This window comes from Piliocolobus tephrosceles, chromosome 13 (genome assembly GCF_002776525.5).
Source record: "Piliocolobus tephrosceles isolate RC106 chromosome 13, ASM277652v3, whole genome shotgun sequence".
NCBI classification, from domain to species: domain Eukaryota; kingdom Metazoa; phylum Chordata; class Mammalia; order Primates; family Cercopithecidae; genus Piliocolobus; species Piliocolobus tephrosceles.
The window spans coordinates 66058156-66083028 of NC_045446.1; the positions used below are offsets into that span (position 1 = coordinate 66058156).

Below are 24873 nucleotides of genomic sequence, written 5' to 3' on the forward strand. Positions count from 1 at the left end.
GTGGCTGAGGCAGAAGGATGGCTTCAGCCCAGGAGGTTGAGGCTGCAGTGAACTGTGATTGTGCCACTACTCTCCAGCCTGGATAACAGAATCAGACCTTGTTTCCAAAAAAAAAAAAAAAAAAAAAAGATTTGTCAGTGTTGATCTTTTTAAATAATAAGCTTCACTAGTTTGAATTAATACCAACTTAGTTTTAATACTGTAAAAAGCTTTGCTTCTCTGTTCCCCTGCCTTTGTGTCATTGTTTTCACAGATTGCGTCTTTATAATGGTGTGCCCATCAAGATAGATTTATGATTGTTTCATGTATTTGCCTAGTTGATTGTTTTTTAAATGGTAGATCAACTAGACATTCTTAGGCTACATCCAGTTAATGATATGTCTTTTTAAATCTTTATAATGTATTGCTGGTTCAATTTGCTGATATTTCGCTAAAGATTTTGTGTTTCTGTTCATGAGGGATATTGGTGTATAATTTCCTTTGTGTGTGTGTATGTGTTGTCTCTGTCTAGTTTTGGCATCAGTGATGCTAGTTTTATAAGTTGGGAATTGTTCCCTTCTCCACTTTCTGAAGGAGTTTGTGTAAAGTGGATTTTTTCTTTCTTTCTCTTTCCCTCCCTCCCTCCCTCCTTTCTCTCTCTCTTTTTCTTTCTTTCTCCTCCTTTCTCTCTCTCTTTTTCTTTCTTTCTTTCTTTCTTTCTTTCTTTCTTTCTTTCTTTCTTTCTCTTTCTCTTTCTTTCTCTCTTTCTCTTTCTCTCTTTCTCTCTTTCTCTTTTTCTTTCTCTCCTTTCTTTCTTTCTTTCTTTCTTTCTTTCTTTCTTTCTTTCTTTCTTTCTTTCTTTCTTTCTTTCATGTTTGATGAAATTAATCAGTGAGACCGTTTGGACATGGATTTTTGTGTGTGGGGGAAGATTTTCAATTGCTTATTCACTAAAACAGTAGATATGGGGCTATTTAGATGTTTTATAGTATGTCTGGGCACTTTGTGTTTCTTTTCAAGGAACTTGTCTAATTAATCTAAGTTCTCATAGTTAAAAGCATAAAGTTGTTAATAATATTCTTCCAGTATCCTTTTAATGTCTGTAATGACATAACTTTTAATGCTTCTAGTAGTATTATAGCAAATATGTATATGGTGCTTATTATATACCTTTCATTTTACGGATATTAACTTTTAATTCCCATAGTTTGTGAGGCAGTTACTATTATCATCTCCGTATTACAGATGAAGAAACCAAGGTTAAACTAAGAGCACTCTGGTGCCTTGCTTAAGATTATAGAGCTGTTGTATTGAAGGCTTGAATTGGATTCCTGGTGGGTCCATAGTCTTTTTTTCTATATTACTCTGTACTCTCCCACCGCTCCCCGACCTTTTTTTTTTTTTTTAAATTAAAAAAAAAAAAATGACTATTTATTCCTTTTTATCTTTCTTTTTTTTTTTTGACAGGGTCTTCCTCTGTCACCCAGGCTGGAGTGCAGTGGTGTGACCAGCCAATTGGTTCACCTTGCCTGCTGCCTGGACAGGGCCGATTTATCAAGACAGGGGAATTGCAATAGGGAAAGAGTAATTTATGTAGAGCCAGCTGTGCGGAAGACCGGTGTTTTATCATTACTCAAATCAGTCTCCTCCTCTGCCTTTCTTAAATGACAGAGATACCTATTCTGTTCTTCTTATGGAATTGTCCTTTGTTCTTTTTAGAAAGTATCCTTGCTCCTTTGTACCCCAGAGTGGAAATACTTGTTTCTGGTGTTCCTAATCAGAACTTGGAATGCCCTTTTCCCCATAAAAAAGTTACATATGATGGCTAGGCATAGTTGAAATATTATTGTTAATTCTCTTTTTGAGTCACATAATATGTTAAAACGACTTCTGGAGCTTCCTTGGGAGGTTCACCACAATTTGTAATGTGAAACATTGTTTCCGTGGGAAACTATGAGAAGAAATGTATTTTATTTTTTTGACCTAAACACCAAATTTATCACTTTTTTAAAACAAGAGATTTTCCCCAAAAGTGAAAAAATAAGAGACAAATCCAGTGTTCATGCATTCCCAAACTGCAGCTGTGATTCCAGGATACCTCCTTCTCTCAAACCGAACTGGCTTCATGGGAATCCAGTGGTGGTACATGGGCTGAGGGTTCGTTTGTGCTGCATTTTTTACTGCTTCTCTCCTGAGTTGTGGGGATAGATTCTGCAGGCTCTTGTGCTGGCCCAAAGGTGCCCAGCCTTGACTTCTCTTCCGTGTCTGTGATCCCAGGTGGGCAGGTCTCCTGGGTCCCTGTGTTCTCAGCAGCTTTCTCAGGTGCCTCTCCCTGCTGCTGTTGCCCCAGGTGATGTTCAGTCATCAGCCATCATCTGGAGCTCTCTCGTTGTGGGTGTGATCCTTGTCATCTTCTGTCGCTGTGGAGACATTACCAAAGTGGGTCAAGGATCCATGTTCATCTCTCTCTGGGGATGACTGGTCAGCATAAGGGTGGCAGCATTGGATGACACCTCCAAATCTGCTCTGCCCCCTCGGGGTCTGGGGGCTGTTGTCTTGCTCCATGGCTGGGGCAGCAACTGCTGGGTCCGCACTGTCAGGGGAGGGAAGGCCGCAGAACTCGGGGCTGGGCTGGGCGCGCTCATTCTCCGCTCTTGTCAGATCCCCCCACCAAAACTTATTTTACATTCCCTCGCCCTGAAAGATTAGACTTGTGTTACATGGCAGATACACTTTACTTTTTGGAATCTCTAAAATTTTAGGTTTACTCAGTTGTTAATATGTCATATTTTTAAAAAGACAAACATGATTAATTTGTGCATATATTTTATTTTGTTTGGTTTTGATTAATTTGTTGATTAATGTCTTTCAGGGTTATTCAGATGCTCAGAAGACTATTCTTCTGCAGGTGGATCAGAACTGTGTTCGCAATTCTTACGATGTCTTCTCTTTGCTACGGTAAGAAACTTCTTAGATTGCACTGAATTCTAAAGTATCTTTCTCATTTTGAGTTTGTGACATTTCAATGTGAGAAAATTAACAGGAGCTTTAGAGGCTATTATTCAAGTTTACCTTTTTTTAGTGCAAGTGTCATAAATTTTGTAGCTACAGTGATTTAAGTTTATCTAGTTTACAAAGTCTTTGGAAAGCCATTTCCTTTCTCTGGACAGTGGGAGAGAATATTTGGAAGCCAGTGATCTTAAAACAGACATGAGCTATTTCCTGGTCTTCTGTACCCTACAGAACAACAATCAAAGTTGCAGATGTTAGACTTATCAAAGTCCTAACAACTGCGGCATCCCTCGAAAAGCCCTTCAGCAGCCCCAAAGGTGGCTTTGAGTTTTGACCTGTTCTTTGTCTTAAAAGAATTGTGTTTGGCAAGCCAAAAAAGCTTTGCATGTACCTAATGCTCAGAGACTTAAAGGCCTCAGCTCTATATTTTCATAATGTCTGGGCTTAATTTTGAAAGATTTTAAAATTTAGCTTTAATTTTAAATGTGATAGATCATCAAGGATATTTTTCCAGGGAGCAAGCCACCAAAATGAATGCAATTCCAAATAAAGTTAACAGTGACACTCAACCTATGTTCACCCTATTCAGACAGATTGTTCATTGAAATTTGATTTTGACAGGATTTTCTAATGTTTACATGACACGTAACACATTTCAGAACATTAGACATCCTCTATGTATGTACTTGAGGAAGAATCCAGAAGGATGCTCGGAGAAATGGTTATTTTAGAAACATTACAAAATTGGCCTTTCCTTTGTGAAACTTGAATCTTATTACACATGATGATATAGAGTTTGGTCACATGGACTGTGTCCATTAATCTTAAGAAACATGGTTTTGACTAAAGTAACCATATACATTTTCTGAGTTTTGGTTCTTGCTTGAGAGATGCCTACACTTTGACTGCTTAGGATATGTAGCAGAACACACAGGGTTTAGAAATTAGAGGGTGGAGATAGTGGGAGGTGTCAAAACATAAACGTATTTTAATGCCTCTTCAGTTTGAGACACACAAAGTTTTAAGTATTGAAGAAAGTCCAGAAATTGTTTGAAATGTGAGTATGCCACTAATATTTCTTGGTATCAGTTTTCCTTAGTAAGTAAAATGAGGTGTAGGTACAATTATTTAAAGATATGTTCTAAATGTGAGATTGTGTGACCTTGTTGGAGAAAACAGTAGAATTAAAAGAAAAAATACTAAGTCAGGAAGAAGAGGATTTGGGATAGTGTAGTATCATAGATGCTGAAAGAGAATAGTTTCCAGCAGTAGCGAACACTGTGATAATGTAGGAGAGCAGGAACTGAAGAAAGACTGTTGGATCTTGTGAAGCAGTGTGGTATCATGGAGGATGTTTTGATTAATCCTACCCTGCCTTTATCTTTGATTTATCCTAATTCATTTAACCTCTGATGCTTCTAAAAAGTGGAAGCAGTGATGTTACAAATTTGTGTAATTTACAAGCATTTTCACATTTTTTATCTTATTCTCTTAGAAGTCTTTCACACGTCAGGGATGATACATAGCCCTTGTCTTGATTGTAGAAGCTGAAGCCGAGAGGCATTAAATGTTTTATCTATCTGAGGGCACACAGCAAGTAAGAGCCAGACTGGAGGATGCTTTGAAGGGTTTCTGACAAGCATGTTTTTTTAGATCCTTTTAATAGTCTCACCTTCCTAAACTGGTGGTTACAAGGTATATATGGCATAATGACTGCGGACATTCTTTGGAAAACGCAATGCCCTACATAAATGCAAAGTCATCAGGCTAATTTAGTAGTTGCTCAGTTATTGAACATTGATCTTGCAATGATTTGGCTCTTGGGGAGTTTATATCTAGGGTATTTTTCAGACTCTTCTGATGTGTCAGTAATTTGAACTGCCTTATTAACAGTGGTCTCCTCATGCCTATTGTACAATTCATGCCTAGCTAATAACACAGGTATACTTTTCCTAAACCAGATCAAGTGTCTATTTATCAACCAAATTTACTGAACCCAGTGCCTGTAATCCCAGCACTTTGAGAGGCCAAGGCGGGTGTATTGCCTGAGGTCAGGAGTTTGAGACCAGCCTGGTCGACATGGTGAAACGTCATCTCTACTAAAAATACAAAAATCAACCAGGCATGGTGACACATGCCTGTAGTCCCAGCTGCTCGGGAGGCTGAGGCAGGAGATTAGCCTGAACCCAGGAGGTGGAGGTTGCAGTGAGCCAAGATTGTACCACTGCACTCCAGCCTGGATGACAGAGTAAGACTCCATCGCAGAGAAAAAAAAAAAAAAGAAAAAAGCTCCTTCAGATGGATGGGTTGTACTGTTTTATAGGAAAACAATGACCTAAGACCATATTCAGATACTTTGACCCATGGTTAAGAATTTAGGCTAACTTCAGTGTTGCCAAAGTTTAGCATTTCTTTCCAAATTTACATTTAATGTGGGATAGTAATTGAACTATTCCTTCTTAACTCTTGGAAATCTCTGGATTAAGGGTTTGTTTTCAGGTAAAAGTAGACATTTAATTAGGAGCCAGTTTACTCATTGTTATATTTGATATTTTAGGGTGTTCACCACAAGGTGTCAATGTTATTCCTTAACTGGCATTTGAAATTTTATTTATTTTACAATTTTGGGGTGAGAAAAGTAGGGGACTAAATTGGAGTATAAAGCAATGTTGTAAATTATAAATAAGCATTCATTTTTTGAGTTAACTAAAAAAAATCTTACTATGATTCCTTCGAGGTTAAGGAATACAGGCTTAGTAGATAGCTTTCTAATAGGCTTACTAGGTAGCTTTCTCCTTTTGTTTCTGTTTTTTTTTTTTTTTTTAATCCTATTGATAGGGAATTACTGAGAGATTATAAAGAGAGGAGGAGTAAATGACATAGTCAGGCTTGCAATTTAGAATTCTAACCATGGTGTCAGTGTGGAATAGACCTGAGGGATGAGCCTGGAAGCAATGATTCCTGTCTAATCTTACCTGTTCTCTGACTGAGAGATTATTTTTACTGTTAAAAAAACTCATTTTTTGGTTGTTTTTCTTTTATACTTTTTCAAAGAGGTAACTCTGTTATAGTAAGAAAAGTAGTAATTCTGGTTTTTTTTTTCTAGTGTAGTTTTTATTGTTTTTTTCCCCTTCTCCTTTAGAAATATCCTGCTTTTTCCAGTTTAATAAGTGGAAGTATGGTGGAAAAATAAAGGGCTTTGGTCCTTCACCTAAATTCCAGTCCTAAAACTGCCATGTGTAGGTAGACTGGATGCAAGACTTTGCATCAACTTTTTGTATATCTTAGTCTGCTTTTGTAAAATGGGGCTAATATTTGTCTCTTCTATTAGGAATATTGTTAGAATTAAGTAAGGTAAAATATTTGAAAGATCTTAGGACAGTTACTGGCATATAGTAGACATTCAATAAATGTTAGTTTTCTTCTTCCTCTTTACTTACCCTGTCTTGGAAGTGGCTTTCTCCTTTAAGCCAGTATTCCTTTTCCTTGTTACCGCTAGCTTTTCCACCTTTCAGCATAATTTCCCTTTCTCTCCCTACCATTCTGGTGTTTTCCATATCTGCTTTTATAACTGCATGATGGATTCTTTTTGCTCACTGCCCAGAAAAGTCAATGCATTGAGAACAGGTTTTACAGCAAAGAAAGAGTTTGATTATCACAGGGCCAGCCAAATGGAAGGATGGGAGATAATTCTCAGATCTGCTTCCTCAGAATTCACAGGCTACAGTGTTTCAAGGATAGTTTGGTAGGCAGGGGTCTAGGAAATGGGAAATCCTGATTAGTTGGGTTGGGGCTAAAATCATAGGGAGTCTAAGCTGTCTTCTTGTGCCACGTTAGTTCCTGTGTGGGGGTCATAAGACCAATTGAGCCAGTTTCTTGATATGGGCTACCTATTTGACACCAGCTGGTCCATCAGAATTCGGAGTCTGAAAAATACCTCAAGCACCAGTCTTAGGTTTTATGATAGTGATGTTATCTATGGGAGCAATTGGGAAGGCTGCAAACCTTGTGACTTCTGGGTACATGACTCCTGAACCATAATTTTACAAAGGTGATTTCAGTCCCTGAGTCATAAGGAAGAAGTTACTTTCGGGAAGGGACTGTTTTCATCTTTATTTTAAAGTTAAACTATAAACTAAATTCCTCCCGTAGTTAGCTTGGCCTATGCCCAGGAATGTACAAAGACAGTTTGTGAGGCTAGAAGCAAGATGGAATCAGCTACTCCATGTTCATTGATTTCTGTCACTCATAATTTTTGCAAAGGTGGTTTTACTTTCAAAGTTGCTTTTATTAATTCTAAACAGCCATAATAAAAAATATTTAACATGTGTATGTCTTTTCTCCTTAATGACATTGAAATCTTCTTGAAGGAAAGGATTATTTCTTCTGGCTATATTTCTCCTCTCCGTCTACCTTACCAACACTTCTTGGTTAATTGTTGGAGTTCCTTGACTCTTCTGTATTACTCTTTTTCCCTAGGTACTCTCTTGTGTTACTAAAGCTACAACTAACACATCTACATGTTAATACCTCTTCAGTCTGTGTCTCTAGCTCTGCCTCTCTTTTGGATTTCCAGTCTGCATTTTCCAGCGACCATGGATATTTGTACTTTTTTGTCCTTGAGGAACCCCAACCTCAAAGTGTCTGGAGCCACACTCATCAGTTTAATACTCCTCTTCCTTTTCTTTTCCCTGGTTTGTCTCGTGGTATTATCATCATCCTAGTCTCCCAAGCTAGTAATCTTAGTCATTTTTGGTTTCGCTAATTTTTCTTCCCTTAGTGATAGATATTGTTGATGATAAATCATATTGATTCTTTGGTGAGATGTCTCATCTGTCGATCCTTCTTTGTTTTTAATCTGTATTTTCCTAGACTGTTTCCTGATCTCCTGGATGAAGAAATTAAGGCACAAAGTGATTTGCTTTCTAGGAAACCGATTTGCTTTCTAGGAAACTGATTTGCTTTCTAGGCTCACCAGGGCGAGTATTAAAGGACCAGCGAGTAGGCAGGGCTAGGAGCAAAACTGCAGGTTTATTTTTTTGGTCAGCCAGCTTTGTGGGGGAGGGGTGAGGCCGGGGGAGTCACCCGGTGGAGCTCTCGGGGGAGGTTCCTAGGTCCACACAGGAGCAGGGGCCAAGGAAGTTCGCACCGCGGCCCGCTGGGAGCGGCTTTTATGTCCTGGGCCTGGGAGTGGGAGGGCAGTGGGCGGGACATAGGCGGGTTGGGGGCCGGGCGGTAGGCGTGGCTAGGCGGGTTCCGGTTTTCCTCCGTCAGAGGTCGGGTTGCGCCTGCGCAGTCGACCTGTGTCTTTCCTGGGCGCGGGAAAGCTGATGGTGAAGAACCCGGAACTGTGCCATCTTGCCTCCGTTCGTCCAAAGAGTCCAACCTTTTATTGATAATAGTGATAAGGGGCACCGTGGTCTGTCTGGCTACTTCCTGCTGTTAAGGGACGTCGTTAAGGTTGGCGGTCTATGGTTGGTATTTGGATGTACGGATGAAGAAGCATCTGGTTGAAGGTGACGCGCATGATCTCTTGAACTTTGGCTTGGAGAAATTTGATTAAAACAGGAGCGAGACATAAGACAAAACAGAAGATTAGTATGGGAATTAGGAACGGGAGCATCTGCTGTATTATGGGCAGCAGCCATATCGGTGGTCTGGGGGTGAAGGGGGTATTGTAGGTTTTTAATTCTGCTTTAATCCTGTTTAGGGTTTGAATGTTAGTGTCTACTAGGCCTGACTCGTTTACATAATAGCAGCATTCTTCTCCTAAGAAGAGACATGTTCCTCCTTTTTTGGCAGTAAGTAAATCTAATGCTCGCCTATTTTGTGCTGCTACCTGGGCCACCAAGGTAATTTGACGCTGCAGAGAGGCCAGGCTTTCAGCTGAAGCCTCTATGGCCTCTCGGATTTGAGCTGTTAGAGATCGGGTAGACTGTACCGAGTGGGCAAGTGCCCCAGTTCCAAGCCCTGACGCCACTAGGGAGGAGGCCAGGGAGACTCCAATGGCTAGGGGAAGGAAGACAGTCCATTTTTGGAGGTCATTAGGAGGAGGGTTAAATTGTATGACAAGTTCAGCTATTTCTGCTTTGCTATATAAGGTTAAACTAGGTACTAGGGACACTGGGACACAGAGGGATTGACCGATGGATGTGTGATTAAGGACCTTGAAGAGGGTTTTGTTGCACCAGAAATAACCTCCGATGGGAGCCGTCTGGGTCTTAGCAGGTGGCTGGGTATAATTACACCAGGAGGTGTTTGGGGTAGAGTAGCAGAAAGGAAGGATTGGACTTTCTGGGTTTTGGTATAGTGGGACTTGGAGTAAGAACGGTTTTTGGGAGGTGCCTGTGGAGTTAGTTGTAACCTTGAAAGCAGTAGTTAAGGGGACTGCCACTAAGGGGGCTCTTTCAAGGGCCGCACAGAGGAAACAGTGGGAGAGATTTGTTAGGTTGGCTGCCTGTGTTAGGTTTAACCCTTGACGGACTAGTTTTAACCATGAGAAGGGGTCCTTATTGGAGGAGTGTAATTGATCTTGTAAGGCCTGTTCTTGTGATTGTATGGCTAAGGTTAAATTCTGTAGGGCTTGTATGTTTTGAGGAAGGGATTTTTGCTGGACCAGTATTCTTTTTATCAGGAGAGTAGCCATGGGAAATGAACTAAGAATTGTGTAGCCTGTGTAGAGTCCACCTTTGACTCCGTCTGCCCATCGGGGGTCCCATGGGTCTTTGATATTTAATTGGTATTGAAGGGGGGTTCGTAGATTTGCAATGGTGAAGAGAGCAGTGGGTTTCTCCTGTCTCAGGGTTGCATAATGGATGTTACAATAAATATAAGGACATCCTAGGTTCTTTTGTTTCCAGTATGTCTTACAATTGTAATGTGTCTCGTCGTGCAGGAAGCAGAGAGCCTTAGCTCCGGCTGCACTGCAACACAATAGGGTGAAATTTATAGTAAGTTGGGGTTGGCAGCCTGAAGGGGGGCAGTCAGCAGTGCCTTGTAGCTGTGAGTGCTGTTTATTTTTGCGTGACCAGGTTTCAACTATAGAGAATCTCCATATGAAAGTTGGGTTAGTAATAGAGATTGAAATGCAAGAAAAAGATAGCAATATAAGTATGAAATAGTACTTCATCTTCAGTGTAATCACAGGGTACACCTTGTCACTGAAGATGTTCTTTTTTTTTTTTTTTGAGACGGAGTCTCGCTCTGCTGCCCAGGCTGGAGTGCAGTGGCCGGATCTCAGCTCACTGCAAGCTCTGACTCCTGGGTTCACGCCATTCTCCTGCCTCAGCCTCCCGAGTAGCTGGGACTACAGGCGCCCGCCATGTTGCCCGGCTAGTTTTTTGTATTTTTAGTAGAGACGGGGTTTCGCCATGTTAGCCAGGATGGTCTCGATCTCCTGACCTCGTGATCCGCCTGTCTCGGCCACCCAAAGTGCTGGGATTACAGGCTTGAGCCACCGCGCCCGGCCACTGAAGATGTTCTATAAAGGTAAGTGGGAGAACCACTGTGATGGGCTATTATCTGGAGGCAAGTAGGGATCTGGGGTAAGATATTGGAATTCTGTTATGTTTATATAGAGTATGGCGAGAAATCGGGATTAGCGTAAGAGGTCAGGGAACATGTGGTGGTTGGGAGAATTTGGTGAATTTGAGATGGGTAGGGGTAAGTCTAGTAGATGTCCACTGATTGTCTTCCGTGGGGGCCTTTTTTAATTGTGATATATGGACCCAGTGCGTGTGTCCTAGAAGTTTGGCTGCTGTGTATGTGGATAGGAGGACAGTATAGGGACCTTTCCACCTGGGTTGAAGATCTTTGGCTTGGATATCTTTTAAGTATACTTGGTCTCCTGGGCTGAGAGAGAGATGTGGGCTATAGGTGTCTGTTGGAGGGAGGTGTGCTAGTTCGGCATGTTGTCTCAGGAGTTGTCTCAAGAGGGTGAGGTATGGGAGATAAGTTGCCAGCGGGGAAGAAAGGGTGGGTAACTGCTGGAGGGTGAGGGGCTGGCCGTAAACTAATTCAAACGGACTGAGGCCTGTTGGACTCCGTGGGGCTGCTCGCAGCCAGGTTAGGGCTAAAGGAAGGAGAGTTACCCATGATTGTCAAGTCCCGAGGGAGAGTTTACCAGAAGACTGAGGTCTATAAGGAATGTGGATTTTCCAGGTGATGTGTAGGAGGGCTGCCACCTGTTGGACTACCTTGGAGATGAATGCTGGGCCGTTGTCAGACTGAAGAGTGAGCAGGAGGCCAAACCTAGGAATAATGTGTTCAGTGAGTATGGAGGCAACTATATTGGCGGTTTCTCCTGTAGTAGGATAGGCTTCTATCCATCCTGAAAAAGTATCAACGAGGGTTAAGAGGTACTTGAATTTTTTATGTTTTGGCATATGTGTGAAATCAATTTGCCAGTCTTCGCCTGGTTGGTGTCCTCTGAGTTGGTGGCTGGGATGGGGATTACGCAATGCACCTTGAGGATTTGTCTTTAGGCAGATAGAGCACTGCTGGTTGATTATAAGTAAGTGTTTTTGTAGTGTTGGACAGTGGAGGAGAGGATTTAGAAAATTGTATAAGGCTTTGGGTCCTATATGTAAAGAATTATGTATGTCTGTTGGAATGGTATGGAGTTGTTTCAGGAATAACTAATTTGTTATCAATATATATCCAGTCGTCTGTAGTTAGTTTGGCTGTTGGATTTTGTAATAGTTTGGCCTTTTCCTCTTGGGTGTAAATAGGGATATATTGAGGAGAGAGAAAACAAATGGAAGCGTGGGGGTGGAGAATCCAGCTGCCGATTTGGCAGTGGTGTCGGCAAAACTATTGCCAGCTGCTACCGGGTTAGATGGAGTTTGGTGGCCTTTACAATGTATAATGGCTACCTTGGAAGGTCCCGACAGTGCATCTAGTAGTTTGAGTATTTGTTTTTTGTTGATAATAGGGGTACCGCAGGTGGTTAAAAACCCTCTCTCTTTCCAGATGACTGAATGGGTGTGTGCAATTAGGAAAGCATATTTAGAATCTGTGTATATGTTTACTGTTTTTCCTTTTGATAGGAGGAGTGCCTTGGTTAGTGCAGTGAGTTCTGCCTGCTGTGATGTGGTCCCTGGTGGTAGGGGTTTTGCCTCTAAAACTGGAGGAGGTAACTACTGCATATCCTGCCTGTCTGTTTCCTTGAGGGCTGATAAAGGAGCTGCCATCCACAAATAGGGTTAGTTGTGCATTCTGAAGGGGCTGATCATGCAAGTGTAGGTGGCTGGGGGGTTGAGCCTCCAGGACTTCAGGACAGGAATGTTTAGTATGAGGTGGTTTGAGAGGGTCTGGCAGTAAAGTGGCTGGATTTAGAGAGGAGCAAACTTCTAAAGTAACAGTGGGGTCTTCTATGAATAAGAGATGGAAAAGTTGGAGCCAGGATGGAGTTAAATGGCTAATACTTTTATGAGAGAAGAGATCCTGAAGACGGTGTGTGGAGAGGACTGTTAGATTACTGCCTCTAATGAGCTTTCTCGCTTCCTGGGTCAGGCAGGCTGCCGCTGCCAACGCACGCAGACAGGGTTGCCAGCCTTGTACAGTTGGGTCTAGTTGTTTGTGTAGATAGGCCACAGGGCGGTGGGTGCTGCCGACAGGCTGGGCTAAGAGACCAACTGCCACTTTCTGCCTTTCATCTGTAAAGAGTTGGAAGGGACACTGGAAATCAGGCAGTGAGAGAGTGGGTTGTGAGAGAAGGCAAGCTTTTAAGCGGGTGAAATGAGTTGAGATTAACTTGGGGTTGGACAAAGGCCCATGTGGGGTTTCTTTAACTGCGGCATATAAAGGTTTGGCTAAGATTCCAAAATTGGGGATCCAATGTCTGAAAAAGCCTATTAGACCTAAGAAGGATTGAATTTCTTTTGCATCTTGAGGGGGAAGAAGGTTTCGTATTAGGGCCACACGGTCGGTCGTTAGTGACTGGGTTGTTGGGGTGATTTCAATTCCCAAGTATGTGACGGTTTGGCGAGAAATTTGGGCCTTTTGTTTAGATACCCTATAACCTAGTGAGCCTAAATGGTTGAGGAGAGTTGCAGTGTCTAGAAGAGAGTCTTGTTTGGTAGGGCTACAGATTAGGAGATCATCTACATACTGCAGAACTTTGCTATTGGTGAGGGGGCAGGAGGCCAGGTCTCTTGCTAAGGCCTGACCGAAGAAGTGGGGGCTGTCTCGGAACCCTTGTGGGAGGACTGTCCACGTCAGTTGAGTGGAGGTGTGTGTGTCTGGGACTTCCCATGTGAAAGTAAAAAGGAACTGGCAGTCTGTGTGTAGGGGTATGGTAAAGAAAGCATCCTTAAGGTCTAGCACAGTAAAATAAGTAGAATTGGTGGGGATATGGGACAGAAGGGTGTAAGGGTTGGGAACTACAGGGTGCGTTGGATGGATAGCCTCATTGACTAGCCGAAGATCCTATACTAACCTACATGTTCCGTCTGCCTTTTTGACTGGAAGTATTGGAGTATTACAGGGGGAATGGGTGCGGACAAGAATATGTTAGCTAAGTAGCTGTGTGATAATTGGCTTTAAACCTTGTAGATGTGTCGGAGAGAGAGAGAATTGGGGGCGGTTTGGGAAACGAGTGGGGTCTTTGAGCTTGACAAGAACTGGTGGGTGGTGGGCCGCTATGACCGGGATGGAAGTGTCCCACACTTGAGGGTGTACAAAAATTGGGAAGATGGGGGGTGGGGCTGGCATAGGAGGAACGTGTGCGCATGCACAAAGCATGAACAACAGGTCGTGAGGGGATTGAAGGGGTGTAGATGAGGTGGTGGGAATGGATATGGAGGCCTTTAAGGTGCTCAGGATGTCTCAGCCTAATAAGGGGGTAGGGCATGAGGGTATCATGAGGAACGAGTGCACAAAGTAGTTGTTCGCCAGGCAGCAATTAAGGAGGGGAGTTTTTCACGGAGTGGATGGCTTTCCGTTTACTCCTACTACGGAGATAGGGGATGGAAGGCTAGGTCCAGAGAAGGATGGCAAAACAGAATAGGTAGCCCCGCTGTCGATCAAAAAATTAATTGTCTTACCCGCTACCAGGAGAGTTACCCATGGCTCGGCGAGGGTGATGGGGGTCCCTGAGTCTCGGCACCTTCAGTTGTCATCGTCCAGATGTAGGAGCTGGAAGGAGCTCCCAGGATCCTGGGAAAGGGGGTCACGTCGAGATGTGGCACCTGTTCTCAGGGTGGGGCAATCAGACTTCCAGTGTCCTTCCTGTTGGCAAGCAGGGCAGGGGGTTGCTGGTGGACGAGCGTTAGGACATTCACTGGCCCAGTGTCCTGACGTCTTGCACTTATAGCAAGGCTGCGTTGGGGCTCGGGGACCTTGTGGACACCTGTTGGCATACTGTCCTGCCTTGCCGCACTTATAGCAGGCTCCGTTTTTAGTCTTGGAGTCTGCGGGGTGTGTGCTGTCTGGTCTGGGGTTACAACTGGGCTGTAAAGCCGTCGCTAGGAGCTGCACTTTCTGTTTGAGGCGAGCCTGTCGCTGTGCCTCAACCGTCTCCTCTCTGGAGTTATAGACCTTAAAGGCTAGTTTAACTAGGTCTTGTATTGGTGTCCCGGGGCCATTTCCCACCTTTTGGAGTTTTTTGCGAATATCAGGAGCTGATTGGGAAATGAGATGCCAAAATGGTGGCCCCTGTGGGGAAGGCTGGATCTAGCCGGGTATATTGGGTTAGAGTCTCAGTTAGCCTATTTAGGAATGCAGCTGGATTTTCTTCCGGATTTTGAGAGATTTCTTTCAATTTGTTAAAATTTACGGCTTTGTTTGAAGCCATTTGCATACCAGCCAACAGGCACTGGACCATGATGTCTCTCCTACGGCGCCCAGGCTGGCCTACCTGGTAGTCCCAGTCTGGGTCTGCCGAGGGGACTGCTTGCTCCCCTAGTGGAATGGTGGCGTCAGTTAAATGTTGTTGGTTGGCGTGCTGCCTGGCGGCCGCTAGGATGCACTCTTGCTCCTCAGGGTTTAGGGTAGAGGTTAGGATAACCTGGAGGTCATGCCAAGTTAAGTCATAGGCCTGACAAAGGTATCTAAATTCCTTTATGTATACAGTGGGATTAGCTGAGAAATCCCCTAAACGCTTCTCAATGTTGGAAAGGTCAGCCAGTGAAAAAGGGACATGTACTCTGACTACACGCTCCGCCCCAGCTACCTCTCGCAAAGGCACTAACACTGTAGCAGGGTGTGCGGCAGGAGTGGGGGTGTCAGCAGGGCACTTAGAGCGGGTGTGGGCAGAGATAGGGGACCCAAGGCAGCCGGTTGAGGATGTGGAAGGGGGCACGGGAGCGAGCAGGCCACCAGTCGATGAGGAGGAAGGAAGAGGAGTCTGGGCAGGAAGGGAGGGGGTGGAGTGAGTGGGGAGAGAAGGAGGAGTATAGGGTGGGAGTGAGGGTGCAGGGGCAGAAGGAAACCCTAGGTCCTCCGGCTGAACGGAAAGGAATGAAGATTCCTCTTTTTCGGGTTTCTGTGAGCCGGCGTCCTTGGCTAGCATAACTTGGGCCAAAGAGCACCGGCTACACAGATCGGGGCGAGAGCGTAGGTTCCAAAAACCTTGGATGTAATTGATTTCAGACCACTTGCCTAGTCCCTGGCAGAAATTGCTGAGGTCGGTTAAGACATTGTGGTCTAGGGTGCCCTCTGGTGGCCATTGAGACTGATTGTCTAGTTTGTATTGGGGCCATGCCACAGTGGAGAGGAAAATTAACCGCTTTCTTTTGAGGTCTTGTTCGAGTTGTAGAGTTTTTAGATTGGCTAGGAGGCACCCTAAAGGGGTGCTCTTTGGAAATTTGGACTGGGGGTTTCCCATTTGTTTCCTCTTTACTTGCACAATGGACACAATGGAAGTGGAAGTGGATCTCTGCCTGGCTTCAAAGCGTCCTTTGGAACCAGCAGAGACAGACTGGAGGCTCTTGGAGCCAAGGTGGAGATTACCTTCAGGCGGACGTCTCCGTCCTGAACGGGTCTCCCGAGCCACTTAGTGGCTCAAAAGTGGGCCTCGGACCTGTGCAGGATTTTTGGCCGAGGGAGGTAAAGAGGAGACAAGGGTACTTACCCCAGAGAGGCCGTGAGAGTGAGGGAAGCGGGTCTCAGGTTCTGGTCCGTCCGCAGCGTGGAAGCAGGAGGAGGTTCCTCAATCCTTAGAGGCCTGAGGAGGGGTCTCCTCCCGGGTTTCGGCACCAGCTGATTTGCTTTCTAGGAAACTGATTTGCTTTTCAGGAAACCGATTTGCTTTCCAGGAAACCGATTTGCTTTCTAGGCTCACCAGAGCGAGTATTAAAGGACAAGCGAGTATTAAAGGACAAGCGAGTAGGCAGGGCTAGGAGCAAAACTGCAGGTTTATTTTTTTGGTCAGCCAGCTTTGTGGGGGAGGGGTGAGGTCCGTCGGTCTCCAGCAGGGGAGGCCGGGGGAGTCACCTGTTGAAGCTCTCCGGCGAGGTTCCCAGGTCCGCACATGAGCAGGGGCCAAGGAAGTTCACACTGCGCGCCCGCCAGGAGCAGCTTTTATGTCCTGGGCCTGGGAGTGGGAGGGCAGTGGGCGGGACATAGGCGGGTTGGGGGCCAGGCGGTAGGCGTGGCTAGGCGGGTTCCGGTTTTTCTCCGTCGGAGGTCGGGTTGCGCCTGCGCAGTCGACCTGTGTCTTTCCTGGGCGCGGGAAAGCTGATGGTGAAGAACCCGGAACTGTGCCATCTTGCCTCCGTTCGTCCAAACACAAAGTAGTTAAGTAACTTCACCAAGGTCACACAAACTAGTGTTAGAACCTGTATTCAAACCCAGGCAGTCTAGCTCCAGAGGCTATCATATAAACCAGTGTATCTTAAATCCTTACAATCTTTTACACTGCTGCTAGAGTGATCTTTAAAAGATACATGGGCCGGGCATGGTGGTTCCATGCCTGTAATCCCAGCACTTTGGGAGGCCAAGACAGACGGATCACAAGGTCAGGAGATCGAGACCATCCTGGCTAACACAGTGAAACACTGTCTCTACTAAAAATACGAAAAAAAAAATAGCTGAACGTGGTGGCGGGCACCTGTAGTCCCAGCTCCTTGGGAGGCTGAGGCAGGAGAATGGCGTGAACTCAGGAGGCGGAACTTTCAGTGAGCCGAGATCGTGCCACTGCACTCCAGCCTGGGCAACAGAGCCAGACTTGGTCTCAAAAATAAATAAATAAATAAATAAATAAATAAATAATAAAATAAAAAAAGATACATGAATTTTCTTACTCGCTGGGCTTAGAAAGCTTTGATAGATTATATACAGGATAAGGTTCACATTTCTTAATGTGGTGTTCAAGGGACATTTTGTAATACATGCCCTTAGGGACCATGGTCTTTATTTCAAAGTCCTCCCACTCCCTACTTGTATAATCAATAACTATCATTTATGGAGTGCTTATGGTGTTATAATTAGTTCTTCATTGTCTGATTTTCCCTCCACTCCTCTCAACACCCCCAAACTGAGATTGCCTTTAGGCAAGAACCCTTGTTTTATTAGTCTTTGTATTAGCACTATGGCAGTGTGTATCATATATATGTTAAGCAGATAATAAATGCCATTTCTGTTGATCACATTGAACTATTGTTCGGGTTACTAGAGGACTAAAGTTTTGTTTTTTTCTAATGGTTTCCATCTGGTAAAATGAGAGCTGCAAAACATTTCTAGGCTAATATTTAAAAGGTGTTGAAAATGCAATCAGGTCTATGAGCCTTCAGCTGCTTCTTTCTTTCAGCCCCTGCTCTCCACACAACATCTGGTGAGATTTTCAGGATTTCGTGACTTTTAATCCAACTCTTTCTATGAGTGTTTTGGGAAGACCTTTCTGTGGCTCTCTGGAAGCAAATTCTGCTTCTCCCACTTTGCTAGAAAGTACTTTCAACTATAAAATTCCAATTTTAGCAGGAAGATGCTCACAACCAATAAATTATCAATAGCATAGTGTTTAGAGATGGGGTGAGAAGTATAAGGTATAACTTTGTTTATCATCTTTAACTTATGGATGTGATAACGAACTTTTAGGCTCCAGGAAGAGTTTTTTTTTTTTTTCCTCCCTGCCTAATGGACTCTAAGTGGTAATTGCAGTTAGACAGAATACAGCTAAGAACCCAACTGTAAGCAGACTTTACAGAGTTTATGTACTAAAACTCGTGTACTTTCTTTTCATAGTGGAGACTAGGCTCTTACCCAGTTTCTGTATGCTTATTTTAAGTAAGTTAGGGGAGGAATTAAGAGGATTACACTGACAGCAAGAAGCGAAAGCTGATAGTTTGCTCTCTTTGTGGTATACTCTTTGATTCTGGAATATAGCTGAGTGATAAATCATATTAGCTACTGTCCTACCTTTGTAGTCACTGTGTTTGGATTCTTAAACAGCCCTGTCTCACTACTTCATGTAAAAAGAGAGAGGGGGAGAAACAGTTCAACTGTAAGGAGGGGCCGACTAAAGAAAAAAACATAGCTAGCCAACTCCTGTGTGTGTGTGTGTGCTTGGCCCAAGCACACCTCTATATTGCATTTTATAACTCAGGTTACTCACGAGAATTATGAGTGCACTGTCTTAGTTTTTAATAATGCTGTCTCCATTTAACAGATGAGGAAGCAGGCTTTGAATGGTGAGAAGATTTGCCTGGGCCACAGGCTGGTTAAATGTGGAAGCAGGTCTGAAGAAAGGTCTGCCAGGCTCCAGTGCACTTGCTGTTTTCTACTGTGCCATATTGGTGTTACATCATCAGTAAAATAGAAAACTGTAATTATGAGAGCCTTCATAAGAAAGCAGGCACATAGAAGATTTAGGAAGGTTTTCAATCAAAATTAAAAATAAAATGATTTTGGTGTTTTTTGTTTTTTGTCTTTTTTTGGAGACGAAGTCTCACTCTGTTGCCCAGCCTGGAGTGCAGTGGCGCGATTTTGGCTCGCTGCAACCTCCGCCTCTCCAGTTCAAATGATTCTCCTGCCTCAGCCTCCCGAGTAGCTGGGACTACAGGCATGTGCCACCACGCCTGGCCAGTTTTTTTGTATTTTTAGTAGAGACGGGGTTTCACCATGTTAGCCAGGATGGTCTCGATCTCCTGACCTCGTGATCTGCCTGCATCGGCCTCCCAAAGTGCTGGGATTACAGGTGTGAGCCACTGCGCCCAGCTAATTTTGGTATTTAGTGTAAGTTTTGGTGGAGCAAACTTTGTATTTGTGTGTAGCAGCACATTTTATTCATCTTTATTCATCTGTCTCTACATATAATACAAATATATGTATGTATGTATACATACAAAGACACACATATACACACATAGTTTTATAAAAATAGGATTTAAGCAAAATACGGGAGTAATTATAGGGTGAAGTCTTCTCCTTCCCCTTTCCTTGTACTTTTTGTCTTATCTTCTTTAAGCCCTTCTCCCCCATTCCGCTGCCAGAAAACCACCCAAACACAGAACACATGTCCACATGACCCCGAGTCACCCTTCACCCATGTTAACAATCTGATGTGTATCCATCTGTATTTTTTCCCATACTCTCTCTATATATGTCATAGATATGATTTATAGATACATGTATATATGTTTTCTGTATATTTGTGGTTTATGTATATGGTTTGAATTAATTTATAAAATTAAAATTGTTTTATAAAATTGGAGTTGATACACATACTTGGGTTTCTTGTTCAATATTCTATGCATACATTCCTCTAATTCACTTTTTTTTTTGAGACGGAGTCTTGCTCTGCCACCCAGGCTGGAGTGCAGTGGCCGGATCTCAGCTCACTGCAAGCTCCGCCTCCCGGGTTTACGCCATTCTCCTGCCTCAGCCTCCCGAGTAGCTGGGACTACAGGCACCCGCCTGGTCGCCCGGCTAGTTTTTTGTATTTTTTAGTAGAGACGGGGTTTCACTATGTTAGCCAGGATGGTCTTGATCTCCTGACCTCGTGATCCACCCGTCTCGGCTTCCCAAAGTGCTGGGATTACAGGCTTGAGCCACCGCGCCCGACCTAATTCACTTTTTAAATGGCTTAATAATAGTCCATGGTGAGGCTATATCATATTTATTCAGCCATTACCTTACTGATAGGCATTTAGTATAATATTTACTCTGGCTCTGGTTTTTAATGCTTGTTTGTTTTGACAGTATGTACATTACTGAAGGAAATATTTATATACATCTATAACCTTGTTTTTATGATGATTTTGTTTCCATGGATTACATTCCCAGCAGTGGGATTTCTGAGTCAAAGTATTGTTTCAATTGTCAGATATCAGGTTGTTTTCCCAAAGGGCACAAAATAAATGGCATTACTCCTTACCCCGATTCCGTGCTGGCAATGGCCATCATCAATTTTGATGATTTTTACTAATTTGATGAGTGTAAATGACACCTCAGTATTACTTCAATTTTTGTCAGCCCGGTGCAAGTACTTCGTTTGAGCTACAAGTGAAATTTAACATGTTTTCTTAAGATTATTAGCTATTTAGGGTATTATTCTGTGAATTTGCCTATTCATTTATCTATTTTTAAAAAATTGAGTTGCTTGCATTTTTCTCATAAGTTTCTAAGAGTACTTGGTATTTTTTCCCAAATCTGATAATTACATCTTGACTTATGATACCTTATACAAAAAGTTCATATTTGTTGTATTGTGTAATTCTGTTTTTTGTTTTATATTTTCTGGGCACTCTTGAGTTGAAGATGACTCTCCTATACCTTGCTTCTATAGATACTTTCTGCTAACTTTCAGATCTATATTATTTTACTTTTTAAATTAAATATTTAATACAAATTGCAATTTATTCTTTTTTTTCTTTTAATCCAACCATCTGCACACTGATATCTAGTATAGATAGTCCATATCTTGTAAGGTAGAAATGATTTCTTCATAGATGAGTTCAGTGTGCCAGCAGCTTTCTTTTCTCACTGAATTTAAATAATACTTTTGTAATGTATTAAAAGTGCATATATATTGGGATCTATTTCTGGATTCACTCTTTTTTTGTTTATCTTATCTTTTTGTGTATTGTGTAACTTTCAGATTGATTTAACTACAGGGGATTTTTTTGGTGTGGTCTAATATCAAGTAAGGCACGTCCTCTTGCTACTCTTCTTTTTGATACTATTTTTGGCTATTCTCAGAGCTTTATTCTTTTATGTGAACTTCAACTTATTTTATCCAACTTTAAAAGACCGGTGTTATTGGAATTTTAATCAAAATTTTTATATCAGTTGAAGTTTTACAATTATTTTGGGAAAGCTGTCATTTTATATTAGTATTCCCATCCAAGAACATGCTGTCTTTTCATTTGTTTATATTTTATTTTATTTCCTCAACAAGATTGTAGTTCTCTTTATACAGTCATTTGCCTTTCTGTTACATTTGTTCTTAAGTATGTTACAGTTTTTACAGTATTTTATATAAAATAGGTGTTCCATTCCATTCTTGTGTGCTTATTGCTATTATAAGGAAAAGCTATAATTCTAGGAAAATCTTATTTATATTTAGTAATATATCTAATTGTTTTTATTGCAATTTTTTTTTTTTAAGGAAAGTTCTCCTTTTTTGGCATACACATTATCATCAGTAAAAGGATAGGCTTTTCTTCTCTAATGTTTATACTGATTTTCTAGTCTTATTGCATTTGCTAAACCTTCTAGAACTTTCAAAATAATGTTGAAAAATCATGGGCATTGTTACCATCCCAGTTCCTTGTTCTAATTGAAAAAGTTCAGTAGTTTGCTGTTGAGAGTATTTTCTGTTAATTTTGAAAAATATTGGCCGGGCTGGTGGCTCATGCCTATAATCCCAGTACTTTGGAAGGCTTAGGCAGGTGGATCACCCGAGGTCAGGAGTTCAAGACCAGCTTGGCCAACATGGCAAAACCCCGTCTCTACTAAAAATACAAAAATTAGCTGGGCGTGGTGGCAGGTGCCTGCAGTTCCTGAGGCAGGAGAATCACTTGAACCCAGGCGGCGGAGGTTGTGGTGAGCTGAGATCGCGCCACTGCACCCCAGTCAGGGCAACAAGAGCGAAACTGCATCTGAAAGAAAAAAAAAAGAAAAACGAATATATATATATATATACACACACACATATGTGTATATACACACACACATAAAAACCAATATATAAAAAATATATATACACATCTGTGTGTGTGTGTATATATATATGTTATGTTATATATATATATGTTATATATATATATATATTTGTTTTTCTTCTTTTTTCGAGATGGGGTTTTGCTCTTGTTGCCTGTGCTGGAGTGCAGTGGCTCGATCTCGACTCACTGCAACCTCCGTCTCAAAAAGGAAAATATTTTAAATAATTCTTTTTATTCACTTAATGCTTTTATTAGGAATTGTTGCTGAATTTTTTGAAATGCCTTTCCACATTTATTAATATTATATTTTTTCTTCCTTTATAATTGTAATAAGGTATGTGGATTTCCCAGTGTTGTGTTACTGACTAGTTACAGTTTATTCTTTTGATCATTACTTATAAGCAAGATTAGTTTTTAACAGTTGTGGTGTTGTTAAGAGGGGAGGTGTAAATTACCGTCTCTCCCAAGATGTTAAAATTGAATTGTGAAGCTTTCTATCTTATGCTATGCCCTAATCTGTAAAATGATGATAATAGCATCTGTCTCTGGATCATTGGGAAGATTAAAGGTATTAATGTGAACTATATAGTACAGTTACTGAATTGTATGTGTCAGCTATCATTATCATCATTACCATCTGAAACAGATTAAATCATTTCAAAAATTTTCAGTTCTTTGAAGGTTTGTTAGGACTTAACTAGTAAATCATCCAGTTCAGGTGCATTTTATAAGGGTAAATCTTCTTTCAATCCCTTTAGTGCTCATTGCCCTGTCCATTTTTTCCTGCTTCTCCTTGGTCTATTTTTGGCAATTTGTTTTTTGGTAGGAAACCATCTATTTCCTCTAGATTTCCAACATTATTGCTGAAATAATGCACAAGTTTTATTTTATAATTCTTTTAATCATTTCAGTAATTTACAGCAGATTTTCTAATTAAGACCAGAAACTACTTTAATGTTTTAGTTAGAAATGTTACATTATGAACTCTTCTTGGACAGGATGCTTTATGATGTTGAAATTGTAATAACTTTTTTCATGAAAACTAAAACAAAATATTTCAGATACTTTTGCCTTAAAAGTGTTTCTCAGAATGAGAATGGAGAATATGGACTATATACATTTAGGGAATTTGTATCTCTAGTTTACAATGTTGTTCCTAGCGTATAGCACCAAGCTGGCTCAGAGTGAATAATCAGCAAATATTTGTTAAATGAATGAATGAAGACATGGGTGAAATATCCTGTTGGATAATAACTGAACCAGGTAGATTTTTTGAGGAATTTTTAAAATGGTAGATTTTTAATTACCTTTCCAAAGATGATTAGTACTAACCTTGGATATATTTTGCCACAGTTATAGTATATTTTATGTATAAAATAACTTAATATTTCAGTTTGAATACAGTGCATGCTAATGAAAAACTCATGTTGAAAGCATTGTTTTTAAATTAACTGCAGTTTACTAAATGAGTAAACCATTAGTCAGGACTTACTGATAGATCTCATAGTCTTTAACTAGGATCTCTTGTAGGCAATTCATGTTACTAAGTTCATTTTCTATAGTTTACTGAATGTTCAATAGAGAATGGAAATATAATGGGTAAGTTAAATGAGCCCTCCCCAAAACAGTGTTCAGAACTCTTGGCTTAGAGCAAAAATCAGTTTTCAAATGTTGAAAAGGTGAATGAAGAATAAAATAGGAAGAATAAAATCAGCATAAAGAAGTAAAGCGTTCTTTGAGGGCAGTTAAGTATATGTAGTCTTCTGCCCAAGAGATGTTCTCTGTCTCTGCCGCTGTCCTTTAATTTTGGCTTGAATTCACAGGGTTACTGTACTAAGGCTGCTTTGTTTAAGATGTCATTGCGAATTAAGGCTTCACTGTCACATCTCTCATAGCTGCCTTGTAACTTCTACATTCCCACTGGTGCCAGGCATGTTCCAAGGCAGCATTCCAAGGTTTAGTGATTTCACCCTGATGTCTCCGCCAATAAAAATAACCAGTTACCATTAAACACCTACCCCACCCATAACTTGATTTTTACATGCCGTTTTATTAAGAAAAGTTATTGACAATTTTAGGAGAATTAATACATTAAGTTTATCAGGATATCAACTGGCCCTTGGTGTAACTTTTGTTCTAAAAGTGGATATTTCACCTTGGAAGAGAATCTGAGACTCAGCATGTTTATCTGTTGAGAGTGGACTTTGTAATAACCTTATTCCTACAGTAGATTCTTTATGACTGGAAATACTCTGTTAAAATGAGAAGCCAGATTATTACCTTAGGGATTTATATTCTAGTAGGACAGATTAACAGATACAGCAAGCAAAGGGTCTTTCATTCATTTAGAAATTAATAATAATCTCTAAATAAGTTGTGTTCTAAGATTAAGTCAGAATCCCTTCCTTTTCTACAGAGGGCCTAAATGGGGTAGAGAAGGAAAATAAGATTTGAGTATTAAAATTTTTCACTTAAATACATTAATGCTATTAAGTGAAATAGCATTTCAGTTAAATGTTAAAAATTAGCATACATCTTTTTATTGTGTTCACAATAGCCACACTGCTGTTACAGTTCCATTTCACTGGTAAGCAGACTGAAGCTTGAAGAAGCTGAGTAGTGTGGCTCCCAGGTGTTCAGCTAGTAAGTCATGCAGAGTCCGAGTCAGGTTAGTAGTAAAGGCCTTTTCATTATACTTCTCCATCTCGTGTGGAGGAATTCCCCTTGACATTCTTTTCTGTTGTTGAAACTAACTTATAGCACCCTTAGTCTTCCCAGT

At 41.6% G+C, this 24873-nt stretch overlaps 1 protein-coding gene across 3 annotated transcripts in view; it reads left to right on the forward strand.

Moving 5' to 3' along the window:
* UVRAG (UV radiation resistance associated) overlaps positions 1–24873 on the forward strand; it is a 335807-nt gene that overhangs the window by 97277 nt on the left and 213657 nt on the right. For all 3 annotated transcript variants that reach the window (XM_023209367.1, XM_023209368.1, XM_023209369.1), the window contains one exon: positions 2852–2937. In XM_023209367.1, the coding sequence (XP_023065135.1) occupies positions 2852–2937 (86 nt within the window). The remainder of the gene's footprint in view (positions 1–2851; positions 2938–24873) is intronic.